The sequence below is a fragment of the Patella vulgata genome, chromosome 3, assembly GCF_932274485.2.
Source record: "Patella vulgata chromosome 3, xgPatVulg1.2, whole genome shotgun sequence".
In the NCBI taxonomy this organism is placed as follows: Eukaryota; Metazoa; Mollusca; class Gastropoda; family Patellidae; genus Patella; species Patella vulgata.
In genome coordinates, this window is record NC_065881.2 from 66106805 (window position 1) to 66132112 (window position 25308).

A 25308-nucleotide genomic window follows, 5' to 3' on the forward strand; every position below is an offset into this window, starting at 1 on the left:
TTATAGTTATTTTTTTCTGCAATCAAAATTCTTGCTGATATACAAAAGTTGTTGTCTGTTCAATGTCTTAAAGAGACATCATCGTTCTCGACAACAAAATAGATATAATTTATTTCATATAACAACATCCTATTCAAAATATTCCTAAAATATTCCATGCACTGGTTTACTTAGAGCAACACATTTAGCATCCATGTCCACCTAGCTGGTTGAAAACCATTAAAGGGAATAAACTGTACGACTCATAATGAATCTGAAAACATCTATATTTTAAGAATGCATTGTTTGATCATCTCAAATTTTGCATACAGTTTAATTTGAACATCCCTGTAAATAACCAAGATGGGTTGCCCGGAAACAGGCTTCTCCATCTCGACAATAAAAACACTGCATATAAATTTCAAGTCAATTGGATCTAGGGCATCTACAATATTTTTCAAATTCAAGGGCCATAACTTCAACAGTTATTATCAGAAATTTTTGAAAATTAATATGCTGCTTCTTTGCTTCATATACATAAAGACTGTGTATAAATTTAACAGTAACCATTAATACTGTGTATACATTTAACAATAATCCGTAAAACTGGGTATATATTTAACAATAATCAGTAACACTTTAACAGGAATCAGTAAGACTGAGTATACATTTAACAGGAACCAGAAACACTGTGTATAAATTTCAAGTCAATCTGATATTATCTCTACAATTTGAAGTGGTCACAATATTTTTCAAATTGATCAAGGGCCACAGCTCTGATAGTAATTATTGGAAATGGTTTTAAAACCATAGACTTATTCTTCTCATGAACATAAACATTATCTTTAAATCTAAGGCAATCGGACAATAACTTTAGCCCTTAGAACATCTACGAGATTTTTCAAATTGATCTCGGCCAATAACTCAGATGCTATCAGAAATTGTTGGAAATTTTCTTAAAATTTAACCATGTGCATAATGTTGTTGGACTTGGTAGCTCTGGGCCTTCAGACCAACTGGTTTCCTTGGCCCCCCCATATTGTAGTGAAGAATATGTGACAAGACAAGAAACTAACACCCGTCTCACAGATCATTTTAATCCTGGGATTTAGGCAATTAAAGTCTTCTGTGGCTGTGAAGTTGAATTTTATCATTTATTTTGAAAAAAAACAACATATATCAAATTTATTTTCTATTGGGGCTGATGAGCCCTCAGACAGCGTCTAATGGTTTTAGACCTAGTCCGTCCCTGGTCGGAGGGCATTTGAACCTAAACAGGTTACTGTTTGTGTGTTTCTTACCTTCCTGCTAGAAACTGAACTTCATGTGCTTAAGTCCTCAATATCATTATCACATCTTGGCTAAGTTGTCAAATTTATCAAGGAGAAGGCCTATATATATGTGATCTTAACAGAAGACCCAATTCCACTTCACATTAGATATTCAATTAAAGAAATATTTGTACTTTGCAAAATTCTGTAGTGGATGGTAACATTAATATGTCTTCAATATTTTATCATCAGAAACAGTGAAAGGATTTTAATGTACCGTAAACCATATTCATTTTGCACGTTTCAACTCTTAAATTTCTCATAATAATCATTTCTCAATTATTTTAATAATCTGCCTGAGGGCTTTTCTTAAGAAATTATTTTTTTTTATGTACAAGCCATACCAATACATTTAAAGACCAATCAATTGAGGCAGAATTAATTCAATAAGGCTAAAAAAGCTATCTAATTTCTTCGTGCTTTCATTGTTGAAGCAGCTTCTAATTACAACAAGAGAAGAATTAATAATTTAAAACAATTACACAATAATATAGAATTTATCAAACATTGAAAATCCATATCTTCTTTAGAAAATATTGATAACCAGATAAATTATCTTTAAATCGAAACAAAACAAGAAATAAAAATAAGAATTTTATTGGGAGTCAGTGGAAAAATTTTCATTGTGAGCAGGTGTAATGTTAATTATTCACGACTTGTTCGTCACTGTTGTATGAAAGAGTAAACACTTCTTACAAAGTGTTACTAATGTTCAGCAAGACTATTAATTTTGCATAAATTGATTGCAATGAGGATAATGGCGTATCGGTGACCGTCTGCTTGGGTTCTGATGGGTCAATGCCATATGGCGAGAACTAGCATAGATTTACCATTAATCTATAATATTGATGGTTCTAAGTAGTTTATTCCTGTGTTTACAAAATATAGCAATTTTCCTCCCCAAGACATTATTGATACCAATTGGAAACATGGCACTTAATTGGTTGAATAACCAGTTATCACCATTCTCTATGAATACTGTGAGGCATTATATATACATGTATATATACATGACCATACATTATTTCACAATAAATGATCTTGCTATATTCTACAGGATAAAGGGGGTTTATGTGGATTGGCAGTAAACAATTATAAACAAGTATTCATATACAAGAACTTAAATCGTCAATTATATGTGCTCAAATAACACTAAACACTTGGCTCTTGGTTTTTTTTTTAAAGGAGCATTCAGCAATGTACTTTCCCCTAACTGTGAAATCAAAAGGCCAATACTGTTTATATACCATTTCAAAAGAAATCATTTGATTATATCTCATGATGTGCCAAATACTAATAATAATTTGTGTGACAATAACAACCTACTTTCCAACTTCCTCCACATAAATCAGCATTTATAGATAAGAAATATTTAACAATCATCAGGAAAGTGATGATTACTGGATGAATATAACTTAAGTCTGTTATGACATTAGAGAGTGAAGTTTCCTTGTCAACAGGATTGGATCACTTCAAATCTTGACATTACAATGATAACAATTTGAACTTACATATTAAAACATAATTTACTAAATATCCTATTAATGTTGGTATAAAATTGCTGTTCAATAAAGGAAATCTGTTTCATTTCATTGTGTCTGTCACAAAATTTTTTCTTCGTTTATTTTCATTTGTTCAAATCCCGTCTTATTAGCCTAGTCAGAATAGAACAGTGGGACGTTAAACACTGTTTCATTTCATTTCATTTGTTCTAATTTCTAATGAATGTCAGACACAAACCAACTATCTGAACCTATATGTTACATTTTAAAAGAGGTATCAACCTGTCTAAATCTCAGATTGTGTGCATTGAGTGACAGCTTTCTGTGTGTGAAATAGTTTTATTTAATGTCCGCTTCCACGAAGGTGATATCGCTGACAGCTTTCTATTCCATTTACAGCTAAAAAGTGGCATGAAAATATGATGGTTAGCTCTCTAAATAGATTGTGTAACCCATATAAACTATTTTGGCAGTCATTTCCAAGTAGCTCAATATTTGGAAATGAAAATTTGAAACACTTAAACTGATTTTGGAGACAGAAATTTCAATTTTCTTCAATGCATTTTATTCGGTTAACTAATAAAACCATAACCATCAAGTAAGTGCCAACCGCATTTTTTCTACCATCACAGACAAGAAATTGAACATGCATTATGCAAAAGCTAAATTTGCCTATTAATTAACTTATCCAGACCATAATCAACTCCTTGCCATCGTTAGCCGGTCATATTTAGTGGATTTGAATACATTTTGTGAGGATAATTTAACGTAAAGATAGGTTGCCAGGTAACAAAACATACGCCCACAGCAGCTAAATCGTCCGAGCAGTCGACAAGGGTTGTCACATATTTATTCTTTTGTAGGTAATTAGGGGAATTTAATAGACAATTTCATACAGATGACTTTATAATTTTCGTCGTTTGAGGGTTCACGAGGTTCTAACTAGAAGTAATAAACGGAAATTGCTGAAATTCAATAGGATTCTTCTCCTTACTAATTTAAATGACACATGTAAATTTCATACAGATCGGCAGATAACTTTTGATGTTAGAGCATTCACAAGGTTAAACAAAGTGAAACAGGGGCCATAACTCTAGAATTAATAAACGGAAACTGCTGAAATTCAATAGGCTTCTTTGTTTCCCTAATTTAAATATATAAATTTCACAAAGATCGGATGTTAACTTTTGGCATAAGAGCGTTCACAAGGTTCAAAAAAGTGAAACAAGGGCCACAACTCTATACGTTATTAAGGGAAATTTTTGAAAATTAAATAGGCTTCTTCATCTCACTATTGTAAACAACAAATATCAATTTTAAAACAATTGGATGATAACTTTTGGCATTAGGGTGTTCACAAGAAATTGAGGACGATGGACGGACGGACGCACGGCAATATACGTCCACATTTCTATGTGGGCGTATAAAAATGGATAATCGAGACTTGGTTTATTATCGCACCAAAGTAATGACATTCAAGGCTAGTCTAAAATTGAATGGCTAACATCTTGGTTCAGAGTACAGCAATTTGACTGAAATTTTCAGCATATTCTGTTTTCTTTATCTATTTTATAACTATTATAGCGAGAACTGTCAGCTCTTTACCTAATCTTACCTAATGCCCCTAATCTTACCTAAAGAGAGAGAGAGGGGGAAATGGGGTTTAACGTCCACTCTACACAAACTAGGTCATTTCGGGACTAACATATGGTTTAATTTTATTTCAATAATTCGCTTGTCCTACCTGTTGTGTAAATTATCCATTACATCCTATTTTACTTGTCCAGAGGGTTCGAAAATATTTTTAAATCGAAGTTTCATTTGAAAAGGTTTACATTAGACGTTTCAAACCATTATGTTGAATTTTTCAAAATTTTTAAATAAGGTGTGTTAAGATGAAATTTGTATCATCAATTAATTGAAATATTCTAAAATAGTACAATTTGCTGACCAGAATAAAGATTGGGACATATTATTCAGTTACAACAAGAGTGGTATTGAGCCTTTAAGATGATTCATTAGTTGGAGACACCAGCTTAGGAAACCTATATACTAGTTGGAGGTCTGATATATAGGAAATTATAAGTTGTTAAATTGTTGCTGTTAATTATTTGCTCCTTAAATAAGTGTTGGAGATTCATTCCAAGAATCTGTATTCATTTCTGATACTTAGAGAACACATGTCGACGAGTTACATTCCCTGAAAGTCTAATATCAAAAGTTTTTGGTATGATTTGAATCTACTGTGACTAGTGGTTCTATTCAAATGAATTAGTATATAATCTATATTCATCAAATTGGGATAAATTTTTGTTTTCGGTAACAGCTGCCTTTTGTTATGAGAAGGTATCAGGAACAAATGATCTGTTTCTAGCTTATTATAACTGCACTATCATTATTGTATATAGAATTAAACATATGTGACATTTACCTATGTATGTAACATGTGCTGAAACAACTGACATTAAAACATTTGCATTTTCATTATTAATATTTCAATTAATTCTATATAACCTGGAATATCCATTGCAAATTCAACAATTATAATCTCACTTTGACGGAAATGACCAGCTTAAGATAGAATCTAATTACTTCATTGATTAAGGTGACAGCATTCCAGAATAATGGTAAATACAAAGTCAAAGTCTCTTAGTATTCAGAAGCAGGTTACTCATTTTTTCCCCAAATAGTTATTGCTTCAAAATTTGTTCAAATAGATCGATCCTAAGACAAGGGGAAACAGAAACCAAGCTGGAAAATCTCGGGGAACTGGTTAGTGAGCCAGTGCTTTACTCGCTCATCCACCATGGCTCCTGATCTTAAAAGGAAATTATGACTATTTAATTTAAGATGAGTTACCGTCTTTCCTAGATTGTAAGCCTTCAATATATATCTGATTTGTATCAATATATTCTATTATTCTGCTTAATATCTAAATACCATTTGTGTGTAATGTAGTAATGCAAAGATGTACTGGCCTATTGTCATGTTGCCTCTTTAAAGATGCATTTGCATATTTACTGAATACAACAATTAATTAAAGTCTTTCTATTTTCAAACTAACAAGTAGAATATTTAATAAAAGTAGCACAGGTTCGTGTTCATATTATTTGTAATAAACTCCTTTTATCAAATAAATAAATATGACTAACTGGCAAACCACAGAATGAATTATGTCAAGTTTTTTTGTAAGAAATGACAAGTGGAGAGGTATGTACTGGTATTTCAAATGAATTAAGATGGTTCTAAATGTACATATGTACTTGCTCGACCAGATCTGTCAGTATGTCAATATACATGGTGATAATGATGCGAATCTTGTGTTTAATCAGTCAATTCAACACTCTAGTCCGCTGCAAGTCATCTGCAATTAAAACCAACAGGCTTCCAGATGGTCGTAGCTTGGCGATCTTATCTCTTACAGCTGACCAAACTTTCTACTCTCTTTATTATAGATTTCCTACCAACACTGTACAAGTATATGGATAATATATTTGATTATTTCCAGACATAAATTTTTATTTCTGGTTTTAGAAAAGACAACCTGGGGATATAAAGTACAGTGCATAAAACCAGAGTGGACTCAGTGCTCTTGATTTCTTCTCTCTCTTTTTTTTATTTAAGTAACGATAAACTTGGAATAAATTATACTTTGTCCTTGAAAAAAAAAATATACAAATTGCTAATGTAACTTGGTATTATATTTACCATCAAAAATTTAAAGCCTATTATTAATAAAGTACATAAATTTCTTGTCAAGATTTCATTTTTCGGTACTGCAGTTCTTGTTTTTTTGAGATGGAATTACATAACTGAGAATGTAAATGTTTTATTCAAATTTACATCTGAAATTAATAAGTTTCATCATTGACTCTACAGATTATTTTCATTTAGTGTATACTGTACTATCTTTCTAAACTTTCAATATACTTGTGTTACTATGCATTCAGAATTTCTTAGGGGCATTGTTGCCACCATATAATTCTGGCCATTTGTGACATGATGGCTACACTTTGTGGTGGTTGTCTTACATGCAGATTTGCAGTTCTGTTTGGAGGTCTTACTGCATTGTTGAATAAGTCAAATGTACAATCGAATACTAATTCTTTTTCAGATAAATGGCTCTGAACACGGTATGAAATTAAACCAATTTTCTGAATTGGTGTTAGACATTTTACTCCTTGGCCTGTTTGAAAATTCTGAGGAACTTTCTCAGTCAACACCTGGATGGAACCTAGACCTCTTGGTTAGTGCGCTAGTGTCATATTTACTGAACCACAAACCCAGTAAGACACCATAGGTTGGTTGAATCATGGGGTAAATGACTTGGATGTCAAACATCACCTCATTAATGGCTGATACATGGATAACAAGAAGGATATTCATTATTGTACAAATAACGTACAAATGAGAGATGGAGATACCAACTGGATTAATCATATACCTATTAACGCGATTCCATAAAAGATTAACTTTCACCTTTATATTGATTCTGTCAAGCTATTAACAAATCAGTACTAAGTGATTGTTTCATGGTTCACTGCACACTGTATTACCTGCAGACTGGAATGTCTATTGACAGCTCAATACTAGTAGTAATCTATTAAACTAACATTATTAGCACTTATTACTATATTATGCAATTTAATACCATATATGTCACCATATCATACACCATATTAAACATTCTGTGGTAAGAATATGATAGACGTATGCTAATCTTAACCTTATAACCCTTATATCTTTCATATAATGGGAGAGGGTGGGGGGTGGGGGGTGAATGGTCTAATACAAGCGCTTTAGATCATAAGATCTTTCAATGAGTCAAGTGGCATGGTTTCAATACCAGGCTTGTACGTGACACAGGGTTGGTTCACCCGACCAACTGCATTGGATTTCTCAGGGTACTTCGTTTTTCACCCACTGGTAACAGAGCTTACTCTCAAGCCAATTATTGACTTACAATCGTATCATATGTTTATCCAAAATAATCTGGTTGTTTCCAGTGGACGATAAACCCTATCTCTCTCTTTTGATTATAAAGCAAATGCACAATAAATAAAATACACAGATAAAATACACAGAGACTAGTTAACAAAATACACAGACCTAATACACAGATATAGAATACACAGATATAGAATACACATAATACACAGAGATTGTTTAAAAACATTCACAAAGAATACACAAAGATGGATAATACACAGTCACAGAATTAGCAAAAACTAAAACCAATGGAGAAATCTATACAAAGATGGATATTGTATGAACATACACTGGAGGAAATATACACAGATAAACTTTATCCATCATTCATTATTATAGATATACAAAAATACAACAAAAAACTGTCTGCGATATCGTCCTAGGTAGATGGAAGCAGATAGTTTGCCCTATATTAGTAGTTGCAACAAAAAACTACTTTTCAGAAAAAACAAATACAGAAACAACAATTTGGATATCTGATACTAAAAAATTCTATGGAATTCTTTTATACTCAGCTTAGATTTCTGGTCGAAATGTCAAGGATCTTATCAAATGATTTCTAAATATTGCTGTTCATAGTTAAAAAGAATGCATTTACTGATGCGAACAAACAAAAATGTTATGCAACTAATCAAACTGAACATCTGCTGTATTAACATCATAATCAAATTTGATCATAATAGAAATATAGTTTCCTTTCCAGCTACATATGTATGACACATAGTAGATAAAATATAAACAACATAACTAATTTAATAAATATTAGGGGAATATGTAGTTGAATTAATGCATATAAATGAGATATGGTTGATTATAAGATAGTATAGATAAATCGTTGACACATCTGTTGCAGGACAAGTTTTTGTCCTATCAAAATTTTATAATGATTTCATCAAATACTAATTTTCTTTATGCAGTTATATAATTTTGATTTCTAAAGATATATACTATAAATATACTTATACAAATGTCTAGTCATGAAATTGAAAATGTTTTATTTTTGTTTAATTTGAACTAATGTTCTGTGGCAATGACATAAAAATGTAAGCTAGATTTGCTATGGATTTACATCGCTGATTCAAGAAATTCTACTGTTCAATTGTATAGACATGATTATCCAGGCAGACATAGCATGGAATTTGATGACTTTTTACATCGACACATGAATATTGTATTTCTTTAAAAAGGTATCTGAAAGCAAGTATGAGACTATGATGATGGTTTCAAAGAGTCTCCTACACATAATTAACTGGCTTAATTCACTAAATTATATATACCCAGAGAATTAAATATGAAAATACTTTTCCTATACACCATTCTCATTACCACATAAATAATTCATACCTACAAATTAGCTTTAATTTCAGAACAAGAGCAATAAGTCATATCTGAAGTTATAAATGAATGACAATGGCAAATTTGTTGATGCTTTGAGACCATAACTTTTCAGCAGTCTTAAAGTTAATGTAAACTTTTACATTTAATCAACCAATTAAATTACTCAGTAGGATTTACAATTTTGTGTAACAAATGGGGATACGTCCACTTTAAATATTCATTTCTATATTCTATATTAACAATCAAACCAATTAGCAAACACTTTATCCATTTCTAATAATGGGTAAAGAAATACAAAAATATTGCGAAATATATAATAATCAACAAGCCTACAGCCATGAAACCAATATAATCTGGTAATTTGGAAGACAGAACACTTAAGAGATTGTCTGTTGTCTTTTACTGACAATATGGTTAGGTACTTCTACAGATGGTCCAACACCTGTCATATTATTAAACTTCAAAATCTAATCATTCTAATAAAACATGATTTATTCCACATAATCAAAAATATCAAGAAAATTTGTCAAGAAAATAATATTTGTAAAATTATTGGAGGTAGACTGAATAAAATCAGAAAGACATACAAATACATAAATAAATGACCTTTTAATCCAGCAGCTAATAACAAATAAATCTTTGAAATATTACAAATTAGTATCCAAGTTATCTACATTATTTTCACAAATGAAAGTTAATAAAATAAATCATTTATACAAAGTAATGTAATTTTAACATTTTTAGTACAACCGGAGTCACTCATTCGACTCTCATTTTTGTTGATCGCACATAAAGCCCACTAGTCAAATTTCGACAAATCACCATCTAGTCAGAACCCCCATCATTCAAATAAATTCTGGACAAAATCCCAGAAACTGAATTGACTTTCATCAACCCAATCTAGTTTAGAGTCACAATAGATATGCTAAAGATACAGGGAAGAAAAAGTTTAAGGATGAATGAATAAATAAAAAGATGAATGGATATTTGCTGCTGTAAATATGACATTCTATGTAAATATTAAAACTATATTTACCATGTAACATTTAACAGACTGATATGAATACGGGAAACGCCAGGCATTATTCTAAACTAGACAATAAAAGAGTAAAACTGGAACCATATGGTGTAAGGGTAAACCATATGTTTCTAACGCCTCAATTTAACTCTTAATTCTTTTACTCAATCCACATCAATATCTAACAGATAAATAGCGTGATTCCATTATTTCCTTCGAAGATATATCTGTTAACATGCAATAAAGACAATTGGGGATGGGAAGGAGAGGGGACTTGTAGCACATATTTTACAAAGCAGGACATAACACAAAAAGATAAGATATTTGTTAAATTGTAATTCTCCAGTAGTGCACTAATTTTTCAGAGTATATTTGTCTTGTCACATCACATAATGTTTTTGTTTCCTTTTTTAGGCGGAGGGGGGGGTGGGGTGGCCGAATGGTTAGAGTGTACGAGTTGCGTCTTAAGGCGTGGTTTCGATTCCCCGGTTGTACATGACAAGGAGTAGGGTCGCCTGGTTTTCTCCGGTTTCAACCCACTGTTAAAGACCCCTACGTGCAAGCGAATTAATGAAATAAAATTGAACCATATGTTAGTCCCAAGATGACCTGGTTTGTGTCAAGTGGATGTTAAACCCCATTTCTCTCTCTCATAATTTTTTTAAAATGTAAAATGATTTCTTTGAAGGTTGTGTTTCTTTTTTTCATGCTTTGAATTAGAACAAATTCAAAATAATGTTTAGTGAATAACATTTAGTATATTCGGGCATACCATTGATGCTATAAGATTTCTTCTAAATATTTACTGAATAACATTATTTCTCTTTCCACAAGAGACAAAAAAAAGAATACCACCGAATTCCTTTCATATTTCCATTCCTGTACTATGGCTTGGGAGTAGGAATTGTAAAAATAATACATGCACAATATGAAAAGGTGATATTACCATTCCTACATAACTTCTTTTACTCCATGGTGTGAAACAGTATTTTGCATTCTCTGTTAGAACTTTGCTAAACAAAGTAGACATATTTAGCCAATTACAGATGTCAAGAAAGTTCCAGAAAGTGCAGCTTATTTTTTTTGTAAGGATTCTTTCAATTTAATGAAATCAAAACTGCCTTTCAATCCAAGTAGGTCTATGATGTTGATGGAAATACCAGGTTGGCATTATAATTATATTCTAAATGCAGTTTTAGCAGATTATATAAGACACTGATATGTAAACAAATAAGGTGCAAAATGACATCAGATCTCAAAATAGAATACTTTTCAGTTCAGCGATAATCTTATGGGTTTTTTTTGGTTATTTTAATATAAATCCCATTTACTTTACAAAAATTGTCAATGGTGTAAACAGGTGACAAACCTTACTCAGGCTAGGCTGGACCAGAATTAATCTACAGAAGTACGATGGTGACAAAAAATCTGGCCTCAGAGTGAACAAGATTATTTTTGCATAAACTAATTTAATGTCTATAGCCTAAAGTTGATCCTCTAAATATTTCTGGTACTGGATAACATTAATAAAATATCAACAAAAAATCATACAGATTGAATCAGATTATAAAATCATCACCCGGTTTTCCTGGGGCAAAAGTAAGAGTCTATAACCAATGATCCAGATTCCTGCTATTTCTTATTCTATTGCAGTAGATTAATCAAAGTGACATAACCAAAATGAAAAATTCAAGTCAATGTTAAATTTGTAAAAATTTTATCCAAATTCGGTACTGTTATATGTGTGATTGTGTACAAAGTTTTGCAAAATCATTTAGATAGTTTTTTTAGTTCTTTGGAAACAGCCCTACCCCCGAAATGAGTACATGTCCAGATTTTTACATTCATTTTTATAAATCTGTAAAAGCCAAATCCTGGTACTATTTAATCTGTGACAGATAAATTGACAGATATACTGACTGCTTTATACCTAGTTAACTAGCCTAACAATCACAACAGACTTGAAAAATCTCAAAAAACAAATCTGACATACAGTTAAAAATAAATACTGCAGTGGATGCAACTGTGCGAATCTATCACAATCATTGTTACAATCGAGCTTTGGCCAAAATTATCTAGGGATGTATCTTTCTAATTTTCCACAGACAATTATCATAAGATGACCATTTACAAATAGAACAAAAATAGTTACAGAAGCCTAATCTTGTGTTAGGCAAACTCCTGGGTTTTTACTGATATTCAAAACAAACATAACAGTTTCTGTAACACTTATTTTAGAACATGGGAGTCATGGTGGCTAAGTGAATAATATGTTGGCTCACTAATCTGAAGGTTCCATGTTCGATCCCCATGTTGACAGAGAAAGTTCATCTGGATTTCAGGCATGGTTTCCCCTGTCATTGGTGCAGGACACAAGGCCTGGCAGTGAACAATGTACAGTCATTTGGATGGGATGAAAAAGTGAGGTCCTGTGTACACATTGGTGTGCACGTAAATGAACCTTTGACATTTGGAATTTGATATTAGAGTAGGCTGTGGTGCTGCTGTTCGGGAAACATTTGCCTCATGGCACACTCTGACGTATTCCTATCTTCATTAGCCCAGGGGGGGTGGATGGCTGAATGGTTAGTGTGTGCGCGCTGTATCATAAAGTCTGTCATTGAGTCAACTGGCGGGTTTTGATTCCCGGTTGTACGTGACAAGGAGTAGGGTCGCTGTCCAACCTTGTGGGTTTTCTCCGGGTCCTCCGGTTTCCTCCCACTGCTAAAAACCCCTACGCGCAAGTGAATTATTGAAATAAAATTAAACCAAATGTTGGTCCCGAAATGACCTAGTTTGTGTCGAGTGGATGTTAAACTCTCTCTCTCTCTCATTAGCCCAGTTGGTGCAGAATCGTAGGACGTTAAACCCCATTTCATCTTAAGAACACAACTTTAACAAAATTACAATGAATTAGACTGGTAATGTATATGGTCTATCATTAATTCCTCTATCTTATGAATCCTAATTTTCTAATTCTTGGTATTCTTTCATATCTTTGTCTTCAAAGAAGTTGAGACATCCCTACAGAGAAATATGAGTACAAATATCATAAATATATGATGAACAGCCTTTATTCATAAAAAAAAGATCAATACTTAAGGGCTATTCGTTACAGGTAAATCTAACCCATATTCTTTTCATTTGGCATTTGACGAGATCTCTGTGGGTTAAATAACTTCTGCCATATGCTTTTAATTAGCCTATACATAAATACATATACATGAACCTAATATTCCCTTGAGAAATATTAACAAGATTTACAACAGGAAAACATCAACAGAATTAGAAATGAATGTTTCACATGGAATTATGTCTTGATTCAATGAAAGAGATTACTGTAGTGTTAAAAAATCTTAAAAGCTAAATTAAATTGTTCCCTGGATATAAGATTTTCAGATAGAGCAGATTGTTAAAATTACAGAACCAAACAACTGCTCTTGATGTTTTCAAGGTTGAATGACACTGAAATGAATGAGAAACATGGAAGTCACTTGAAATTACTTTTTTTTTTTATCAATTGTGAACATTTAAAAATCGCAGGAATTAAATAAAGAATTTTTTCAAACGTTGATAATGGTTTGCTTAAACATACATTATGCAAGAGCTAAATCTGTCTATTGCAGGTCTTTCTTTAGGCCTGAAATGTTATCTAAATTATTAATTAGACATTAATTAACCTATCCAGGCCATAATCAACTTTAGATGGCAACGCTAGCCTGCGATCTTTAGTGGATTGTGAGCTTATTTACTGCATAATTTTCCTTCTCGATTTAACAATTAAATGGATAATCAAGACTATGCTGTTTATTGTACTGACTTTAGTAATGATGACCGAGGCTAGGAGAAATTTCAGTCGCTTAGTTCTCGTTTCATAGTGGATCAATTTGAATGAAATTTTCAGCAAATTACCTTTACATTATTTAGTTTTTAACTATTATAGTGAGAACTGCCAACTTGTTACCGAATCTCCCATAATGTATCTTTAATGAACTAAATTATACATCTACAAGCAAACAATCCTTAATTTTTTGACGGATAGAGAGATAGATGAAAAATTATAATAGTGACAACATAAACATCAATATTTCTGCAGAGTTAATGCACTTCTTAAAAAAATTAATAAATTTGTTTGTTTTTTGAATACTTTTTTTATATTGATTGTGGAGTTTTTGCCCTTGTCCTTTGTAATTTAACAAATTAGTGTTTTTAAGATTTTGTTTAAAAACTTGTTTTTGAAAAGTTTAGCTAATCATTGTGAGAAAGCTTTTAGATTTATAGAACTGTGAAGTTGGTAATACAGAAGATTCCTTTTAAGTCACTCATCAGGTTTTCACAATTACTGCTCCTGTGACTGAAAATCTTATATGTATTTATTGCATGAGATTTTCATCATAACATATGGTGATACTACTGATTTACCCATTTCATATATAGTGGAAAAGACAAAGTTGGTGGTGGACATATTTTGTCTTGTCCGGTTTACTATGTTCTGTTTAGATACTAATACTTTGTGGCAATTCCCTTTCTGGTTTGGTAGAAAATTAGGATTACTTTTTATTGTCTTATTACAATGAAAGTGTTGTTCTTAGATGGTGGATAAAAAAATTAAATGAACACATATAACATGCAAATAATTATCTCCTGCCACAATTGCATGTGCTAGTAAATTATGAGATGCTTGGAAGCATAGAGATTCTACTCTAGATTTAAGACACAAATCAGAAAATGATATTTATGCATGTAAGAGAAATATTAGGTATGATATTAAGTAAAATGTTAGGTATTATTACACTAGCTCAAGGCGTTATATTCAGCCAGTAGAAGCATGTGGTTTGCCAATTACTTGTATAGTATTTAACTATTAGAAAGGCATGACAAACTCATCTGGATTGAATTTTTGTTTTGGTTGGGGTCATGCTAAGTGATTTCACAGATTTTGCCTCGACAGTCTGGCGCCAGTGGTGAAGACAAGAACATGTGGTATCCATTGGCGAAACCAGATTGAGAACTATATAGCTAACAGTGTGGGCAACATGTGCTTCTTGCCATGTCTCTGTGTTTTATCAGTATGATGGGCTTCTAAGGAGTCTAATGTAATCTAAACTTGTTGGCTGTGTAAAAGGGGTGCCAGAAATATTTTAGACATCCTGTCAAAGACGTTATTTTCCTGCAGCATGCAGCTTATATCCCGTGCAAACGGATGCAAATTAACCAAATTAAAGATAGAATAACTGCATTATGTTTGCAACAATTTCTGGCCTGATATTATACTAACAGATAATATGATCAATCAAAAATAAAGAACTGTTGTTCATTATTATATGATTATATTTCTTTTTTAAAATGAAAACTGACATAATATGGTTCAATTTGAAACTTCAAGGGAAGAGTTCTGAACGATATATATACATGAAATCACTTGATATACATATTATATATATCCTTGTTTACCATTTGAAAAAAGATCAAACAGCAAATATTTGATTTCTTTCAACATTATTTGATAAGGTAAACTTTGAAAACTTTAAATCAAAATATTGTTCTTATCTGATTTGCTTTTTGACAAGTTACTCAAATGTTTTCGTCTTGCTAAAAAATGTTACTTATTTGTGCAAGAAACAAGTGAAGTAAACACAGAAAGTCAAGGAACACTGATTCAAAGAAAACCTTTTTAGGGGGGTTGCAGATAGCAAAGTCTGTGCTTAATCAAATTAAATATTGTTTATAATATTTTTGTGTGAAAGTATGGCTATATAGAGATATAATTTAAGGGTGTGTTTTAGTTTATACAAATGCCACCTTTAGAGATTTATGCACTGATGAATAAAGATTTGTTTTATTTTTGATATTATTCAGCCACAGTTTTGTGAGAAAATTAATTCATGTGACAACTAGTCAATGATTCAGTCATGTTAAAGATGAAATTCTTCATTTAAAGATCTAATAGCAGGGGCATCAATTAGAGATGAGAGAGTGAGACACCCCAACAGCAAGCATAAACACAAAGTGTTCATACTCCCTTTTCCCTACAACTAATAATTATGGATATGTGCCCCTGTTCAATAGCCTATAGAAACTTACTACCAAATTTTTCTATCTTGAGTACCAGTGCCAGGAGTTGTCTAAAGGGGGAGAGAGAGAGAAATGGGGTTTAAAGTCCACTCGACATAAACTAGGTTATTTTGGGACTAACATATGGTTTAATTTTTTATTTCAATAATTCGCTTGCGCGTAGGGGTCTTTAGCAGTGGGAGGAAACCAGAGGATCCGGAGAAAACCCATGAGGTTAGACAGGCGACCCTACTCCTTGTCACGTACAACCGGGGAATCGAAACCCCGCCAGTTGACTCAATGACAGACAGTATGATACAGCGCGCGTGTGCTAACCATTCCAACCCCCCTTGTCTAAAGGGAAAACAAGGTAATATATACGTATAACTCATTATCCATAATAATTGGCAAAAATCTTGAAAAATACAATATCTGTTACTTGAATTTATTTTCTACTAGAACAGACATAATTTACTTCTGCCGAAATAATAACAATTCAACATGTCAGGTCTTACACAAATATCTGTCCAAAACAAAACGTAGAGTTCAAATATTCATGTTACATTAGCAAGAGTTCAATGAAAAAGCTCTACATTCATATTGATTACACTGGTCATTGTTGATTTTGCCATTCTAGAAACTAGATGGTCTGTGTCAGACTTCAAGAAACTCATGGAAATTGCAGATAATCATTGCGATTGCTCTTTTAATGGTTCTCTCATTGACAGTGTACTACAGTGGGGTAGTAGGATGTGCTTCTCCCCAGCCGGAAGTCAGAATAAGGACCCAGTAGACATGTTTTAATGAGTTATGGATATGACCAATCATTGGTTAGTCAGAATAAGGACCCAACAGACATGTTTTTAAAGCGATACGGATTGACCACTCATTGGTTAGTGGTGTGTTGAAACCAATTATAAAAGCAATGTATGCAAAGAGGGGTGAGACATGGGAGATCTATACAAGAATTTTTATCAGCGGCTATAGTTTTGAGATGCCGGGGGGGGGGGGTGTACAAAAAGTTACAAAAAGATTTATTTTTTAAAATTTTTGCATTAATTTTTTTTAAATTTTTGCATTAATTGCTATTGTGAAAAAGGGATAAAAAGAGGATTCTTCTGTCCCCTCTCCAGCAACTACGATAGTACATTCACAAGATTCGGATGCATTAAGAAGATAGGATTCAGAAGCGATATTTGAAAAAAAAGATTCAATTTTGTTAATTAATGCTCCTATGATTTTTTGAGAATTTAGGTTCTCGCTTTGATGTTGCGCTCTCCCCAAATGCCTCACCCCCATTACTATAGATATGGTGACTATTTTGTTATATTTGGCTAAGTGAATAAGACGTTAGCTCGCTAATCTGAAGGTCCCTTGTTTGAACCCTGTGTCGACCGAGAAAGTTCATCAGGATTTTCCGGGGTGGTTTTGCCCCTTGATAATAGTGCAGGATGGAGGGCCGGACAAGGGACAATGTTAGGTTGTTTGGATGGGTTGAAAAATTGAGGTCCTGTGTTAAAAAAGAGCCCTTGACAGTTTTAATTCGATATAAGAGTAAGCCATAGTGCCAATGTCCAGGCAAAATTTCCCTCACAGCACATTGTATGACGTATGCCCATCTTCATTAGCCCAGTCCATGCAGAACAGTAGGATATTAAACCCCATTTCATTTCATTATTGTTAAATTTGGAACTAATATTCTGTAATTTTAAACAAAACATTTCAATGAAGCACTCTCTCAAATTCATCATTTGTGTTTTGGTTGTAAGTTACATAACTGAACTTTGATATAGCACTGCACCATTACTATAAAAACAAAGATTTTCCAGATAACTCAAATGATCAAATACATGTACAACGCATTTGCCATCTTATTTTCTGAAAATTGGTTTTGTAATAACGAAATATAAACTTTATTTATCTTATCAAACGGATGATTTATTGGATATCAGATGTTAGCTTCCAGTTACAGTTGCACACTGTCAAACTGTTTCTAATTTGTATGGTCCACATTGTTGGTCTGATTCTCATTGGTCCTGCCTTCTTCGTCTAATCCAAATTGGTCTGATCCATTGTCGGACATTTTAATCCCCTTGATGTCAGCCAACAGCATGTAGAAATTAGTCATAAATGTCACATATCCTAATAGTATATAACACCCCAAATCAATGGACAGTCATAATCTTCCAAATACTTTGATTCTTATCTACTGCCTGGTCTTCTTCTACTGATACATCCATGTCTGCTGTTTCTACTTCAAGTTCTGTGCCGTCTTTTAAGACTCAATATAGAAATTCCCATTTACAGTGGCACTCTCCCGCGATCTCGCTGTCACATAGAAATCATCGCTTAAAGTTACAATTTCATATTTTTAAATTATATTTTTAAAATGTATTAAAATAGCCCTAAAATAGATGGTATCTATAAACAGTCCTACCCTGTTAAAGAATAATCCTATTAATCCTATAATTCACTATTGCCAGTTGAGAAATTGGCAAAAATATCATTTTCAACATAAAATTCAAACGTTTGAAGATAGTTATTCCATGGTGGGGAATAGGAAAACAAGGGAGGTAATTGGGAGGTAATTGTGTTATTATTTCCGGTGTGAAGATTTTTAAGTGTGAGAAAGATAACCTATGATCGTATAATAGTGAGTTCACAACCTATTGAGCAAAAGACATAGAAATAATTATGTTTTGACTTTCTTAGAAAATATGAAATTGCAACTTTAAAATACCATATAAGGCATTGCTTACTACGCAAGTAGTAAAATGGTTGATTTTAGGGCGAATTACATGTATGTCCAAAAGATTACATACGCCAATAACAGACATGATAGTACACAGAGGTTGGTTGCCAATGTAGTTTTAATATACCATTTTATAAAGAAGAAAATGATGTTTCGACATCACAAACTATTTTTATTTTGGATGGTTTGCTTTCATTTGCTGTCACATAAACCAAGACATGTAATATTAGAGGAATATTACTGGCGTGAATTTGCAGCAAGTACGAGTTGACACGCTTTCATTCTATCACAAAATATTCTTATTCCGGATGTTTTGCTTTCATTTGCTGCTGAATAAGCAAAGACATGTAATTTTGGAACAATATTACTGGCGTGAATTTGAAGCAGGTATGGGTTGGCACTCTTTCATTCTATTGTATTACAAAAATATGTAATTTTGTAGGAATATTACTGACATAGATTTGAATACCGTACAGGAATTAAATATAGCAACAATGGTATGTACCTAGCAAAACTGTATCTTCACAACAATGTATTTATGGTAATTGATCATTAACAATTTCTCCAAATATCAAACAAATTTGTCAAGAACTTGGTGAAGAATTGATTGTCTGATGAAGATCAAAAATGGGCAAATCAAATTTGGGATCTAAAACCAGATTAATTTGAGGTAAGTAATTATTTTAACAACATAATTTATTGAGCTTTTCTCAAGATCATCTAGATATTCGTACAATGTATTATAAATTATCATTTAGACATCTATTAACATGATAAGCCTGTAATCAACTCTCTAGGGCATCGGATGGCTGAGATTTAAATGGATTTAAATATCCACAAGATTTGAAAATTTAATGATAAAATCAATCTGATTAAAATACAGATCTATATTTCGTTTCGTTTTTTTTACATTCGATGGCCTACACTGCATGAAGATTTGACCAGTTGTTTTGGGAAGGTCGCGTCAGAGATCATACAAGCGGCTTTTGACACTATGACATCAGATATTTGATTAACCAATCAGCATTGATGTTTCTAGTGGATTACCCACAATTCTGTGCAGCTCACACCAAAAGCACACCGTAACAGACCGTTTCATTGGCTAATCCCTCACATCATCCAGATCACGTCAATGATAACAACTCCCCCATATATTAGTGTAGTAAAGACAAGTAAAACAAAATTTTGAACTATAAAAAAATAAAATGAACTAGGATCTGTGTTTTAATCAGACTGCGATAAAATGGACAATCGAGATCAGTCTTGGTTGACCATTGCTACGATAATGAACGATCTGCGTTATATCTTCAAACAGTCATTACTTTGTTTAGAATATTGTAATTTGAATGAAATTTTCAATATATTCATTTTTCATTATCTATTTTTGAACTACTATAGTAAGAACATCCAGCGCTTATCTAAATCTTACATAATGCATCTTTAAGTGGCACTACAGATCTCTTTCAATGTTGCCTGGATAATCACCGCTATACGAGAGTCATAAAGACCAACATTAAACAAAACCAGCGACTGCCAGGAAAGATACGACCATATTGCAAGAAATGGATAGAGAACAAGCTAAAAACAAAAGCGATTTTTCGTAAAATCAGGGGTCATAATCCAGAAAGTTATGGTCTGAAATGTGCAAATATCTTCAGGGACTGAGATCTTTGGGATATAAAGATATATTTTAACTTTCATTAAAATCAGATAAAAATTGTGACCTCTAGAGGGTCCATAACCTTCGTATTACATATTTTTACACACTTTGCATACAAAGACCGGCCATTTTGCCGGGCAGTTAGTTTCGATTTCCCCTTCATTATGGTGGAATAGTGATATATTTAAACGGTTTAAAAATCAGATAAAAATATGTGATCTCCAGAGGGCCCACAAAAAGAACTACGATCGTTGGAGTAAAAACATACATTTCAAGTTTCATCAAAATCGGATAACTATGGTATTACATACTTTTACACTATTTGCATACAATGAACAGCCATTTTGTTAATACCCCCATCAGACAGGGCGGCGTCCTTACTGCGCTGCTAAGGCAAGGGAAAATGGTCTCAGAACGCGTCAAGATTGTTATAAGTGGAAACGCCAGATATCCTGTCACAGCGTTTTTCTTGAGCATGATCAAAACAAACGCCAAGATTCTGCGATCTGCCCTGGAAAGATGCGAGAAAGTTTGTGATTTTTAGTGGTTCCACAAGATAAAATGCCCGATTATCGAGAGGAACCAAGATCTTTGTGGTATAAACATAAATTTAAAGTTTTATCAAAAATCGGATAAAAATTGTGGACTCTAGAGGGTCCACAACCTTGATATACAATATTTTTACACTATTTGCGTACGAGGGGCAGCCATTTTGTCTGGCAGTTTTGGTCCCAAATTCAAACTCAACCATCATCAAGGTGTAATGGTGATATATTCACACAGTTTATTAAATCTGATAAAAATTGTGACCTCTAGAGGAACGACAAGCGTAAAACACAATTTTTTGTACCATCAAGGGCCATGTTTCAGGAAGTTACACTCCGATATGCACAAATATTGAAAGGAACCAGGATCTTTGGGTTATAGACATGTATTTCAAGCTTCGTCAAAATCAGATCAAAATTGTGACATCTTGAGGGTCCACAAGCTTGATATACCATATGTTTACACTATTTGCTACCGGTATAAGGGGCGGCCAGTTTTGGTCTGATTTTAACGAAATTCAAACTCAACCAAACTTACGGTGTAGCGATGATATATATTCAAATATTTTTTTTAAATCGGATAATAATGGTGACCTCTCGAGTGACCAAAAGCTAAAAACGTGATTTTTCTTACAATCAGGGGCCATAATTCAGGAAGTTACGGTCCGAAATGCGCTAGTATCGAAAGGAACCAAGATCTTTGGGTTATAAACATGCATTTCAAATTTCATCAAAATCAGATGAAAATTGTGACCTCCAGAGCATCCACAAGCTAAAAACGTGATTTTCCTGACAATCAGGGGACATAATCCATGCAGTTGTGGTCTGATACATGCCAATATCGAAAGGAACCGATATCTTTGGGAGATAGACCTATATTTCAAGTTTCGTCAAAACAGGATAAAAATTGTAACCTGTAGAGTGTCCACAAACAAATTGTGGACGGACAGATGTCCGGAATGACGTCCGGACGGATAGGGGCGACGACAAATACGTCCACATGAAAATGTGGTCATATAAAAACGAAAGAGTGGGTAAAGTTGCCTTGATTATCTGGGCCTTACTCACAGCAACAAATTGTTTGTGAGACTGAACTTTATTTACAATAATGATGAAATACATTTAACTGCCATGTACATAAACAGCTTACAATGTCAGTTTTGGTCTACATGGCAAATTTCACCATTAAACACAGCTGTGACTTTAAACGTCAACATAGTTCTTCGTTATCCTACCTAGTCCACAGGAAATTGATTAGATAAGGGTTAGGTGTAGGGTTAGAGTTAGCATCAGGAAAATTTGGTGAACAGATTCTTAATTCAATCCTAGTAAGGTTTCTGAAGCAAAAGAACACAATCTTTTGATAACAAGGGTTGTAACTCAGTTGAAAACCATTGCACAACCCTCCATCCAGATGTACAGACAGAGGCATCGGTATACTACGTCCCTATGAAAATGTGTACATATAAAAATAAGCGTGATTGTCTACCATTATTGGCCATCAGATGTAACAATGTTTAAAACTATGAATAAAAAGTTTTATAGGGAGAGAAATTGGCTAATATTGAACTAATAAGCATTAAAATGTTCGATTCACTAACAAATCATAAAATCGCAAATTGATACTTACTGTTACCTGGAAGGATTTCCACAGAAAAGATTCCATGATATCTATGGGGATTGGATTTCATCAAATTTGAAAGACTGATGGGTTTGTTTTGCTCCATTGGTGCTCTGTATACGTCTGGTCAACTCATAAATTCATCAAAGCAATTCACTTCATACAAAAAGTTTCATAAAAAGTTTCTCTTTTTTGTTGAAATCTATAAATGTTTCTTTTAATGAACAAATTAGTTAGGAAACAGAAATCCTTTTCACAAAACAATTCAATGAATATAAGTTTTCACTGTAGACACTTAAGACCCGTCAACTGATCTAAGAAGAAAAACAACTTTCAATGTTCACGTATGTCACACAGTATTCATTCCATTACAATTGACATCGATATTGGTGATTAAAGCTCTAACACCAAATGTTCATTGAACACTTGTTCAAAATGCGACAGCAGTTGGCCAGAGAATATGCCAATAATTTTACTAGTCAATATTTTATACTATTTTTCCTCTCCTTTCAGAAATCTAGCTTTTGTCATAGCATTCCTCTACACTATACTGTTTCTTGTCAAGACAAAATCTTGTCTAGTATATTTCCTAGGAGGAAACAGTATCAATGCTTTCCTCTTTTTGGAGAAAAAGTTTAAGAGACTTGTATGAAATGTTAAAAAATTCAAAGATCTGAGATAAGAATGAAATAAGTTGTCTGTGAACACCAGTTGTGAAAGCTGATAATAATGTAGATAGTTGATTTTCTTACAAGTTGATCTTATAAAATATAACCAGTGAGTATACCACAACACTGCCATGTGCTTCCTTACTATCAGATAGCCACTAACTTAGGCTACTACAATTTTATTACACATGCTTCATTACTAAGGCCAAAGCTAATTTACTAGAACAATAGGCTAACAAGTAATAGTCAAAACTAGTCACTTTTCTTTAGTTCTAATCTGGGCACAAAAACATTCACACTAACAGTTCTTTAGTCTGTTGACATTTGATTTATTCTGGTAATCTGTGGATTGATTTTTTTTACGATACCACTCACTTTTGTTGTAGAAAAACCTCTGAATATTTTAAATATGGGTAATATCATTGAAATGTGGCTCTTAATAGGTCTTAATAACAAAATAATAACACTAGGGTGCATTATATATTATTTAGTATTAAAATACAGTGTTTAATATTAAATATTTAAAATGAAATTTTGCGTTGATGAATATTTTAAACAAGATGTTACATGCATTTATATATTTAAACATATGAAATTGTTTTGTTTTCCTCGTCAAAATAATTCTTATAACTAACAGTAGGCATACTACTTTAATTTGCACCAAAACACAGAACTCAAGATTATAAAATAAGGAAGGCTTCTACAAGGCAAGAAATTAATGAAATCTGAGTGAACAAAATGCCGTCATTAGTTTAATGAATCACAATCATTTTTTAAAAAATATAGTATTATCTGGCAACTAAATCCATATATTTGAAGAGCAGTAGGACATAAATCGTACTGCCTAGATAGTTGTTCACCGATCATTATCTCACCAGAAAGCAGTTTTATTCAAGTTAACATAAAATTCATGTCATATTATAATTGTTAATGATTTTCTTGTGAACCTTAGGGGTGCTTACTTGGTATCATGCCCTCCCCCCCCCCACCACAAGTCAAATCTGCACCTGTATTCGAGGGCCCAAACTCACCCAGTATGTCATCATATTTGTTCAAATGTATTCAGTTAAATACAGGATAAAAATTACTCAGTGCAGCTTGATACATTTGATACAGGAAAATGAAATGAAATGGGGTTTAACGTCCTACTGTTCTGCTCTGAACGAAGCTAATGAATACGGGCATACGCCATACGGTGGGCTATGAGGGAAATTTTGCCCGTACAGCAGCACTACGGCCTACTCTTATATCGAATTCCAACTGTCAAGGGATCTTTTACGTGCACGCCAATGTGTACACGGGACCTCAGCTTTTTGTACCATCCGAACGACTAGACAGCTGTCCTTGTCAGGTCCTCCTTCCTGCATCACTGACAAGGGGGAACCACGCCGGAAAATCTGGATGAACTTTCTCGGCCAATGCAGGGATCGAACACCCGACCTCCAGGCTAGCGAGCCAGAGTCTTACCCACTTAGCCACAGTGATCCCCATTTGATAGAGGATATGTTAAAGGAGATAAAAAAAATTGCTAATTAAGAAAAATAGCATTACCTCATAGTTAACCAGCGGCTGCCAGGCAGGATACGCCCACATTTTTCGAGAGATGGATAGAGAACAAGCTAACAAGAAAGTGATATTTCCTAATTCAGGAAATTACAATTCAATATGCGCGAATATCAAAAGGAACTGAGATCTTTGTGTTATAAACTTACATTTCAAGTTTCAACAAAATCGGATAAAAATTGTGACCTCTATAGGGTCCACAACCTTCATATACCATATTTTTACGCTATTTGAGAACGAACGGCAGCCATTTTGTCTGTCAATTTTGGGCCGATTTTCACGAAATTC

At 33.1% G+C, this 25308-nt stretch overlaps 2 protein-coding genes across 5 annotated transcripts in view; one reads left to right on the top strand and one right to left on the bottom strand.

Annotated features, from left to right (window-relative positions):
• Positions 1-10582, top strand: part of LOC126816666 (uncharacterized) — a 142554-nt gene extending 131972 nt beyond the window's left edge. Inside the window, exon 16 of the transcript XR_007678492.2 lies at positions 10572-10582. The gene's annotated coding sequence lies outside the window, so the exon portion shown is untranslated. The remainder of the gene's footprint in view (positions 1-10571) is intronic.
• LOC126816667 (protein CBFA2T1) overlaps positions 1-25308 on the bottom strand; it is a 77556-nt gene that overhangs the window by 20758 nt on the left and 31490 nt on the right. Inside the window, exon 1 of one of the 4 annotated variants that reach the window (XM_050543382.1) lies at positions 22799-23442. The exons of 1 other annotated variant lie outside the window; for it this stretch is intronic. In XM_050543382.1, the coding sequence (XP_050399339.1) occupies positions 22799-22895 (97 nt within the window). In that variant the 5' untranslated portion in view covers positions 22896-23442. Of the gene's footprint in view, positions 1-22798; positions 23454-25308 lie in introns of those variants that run through there. 2 more of the 4 variants (XM_050543381.1, XM_050543389.2) reach the window with 2 other exon arrangements.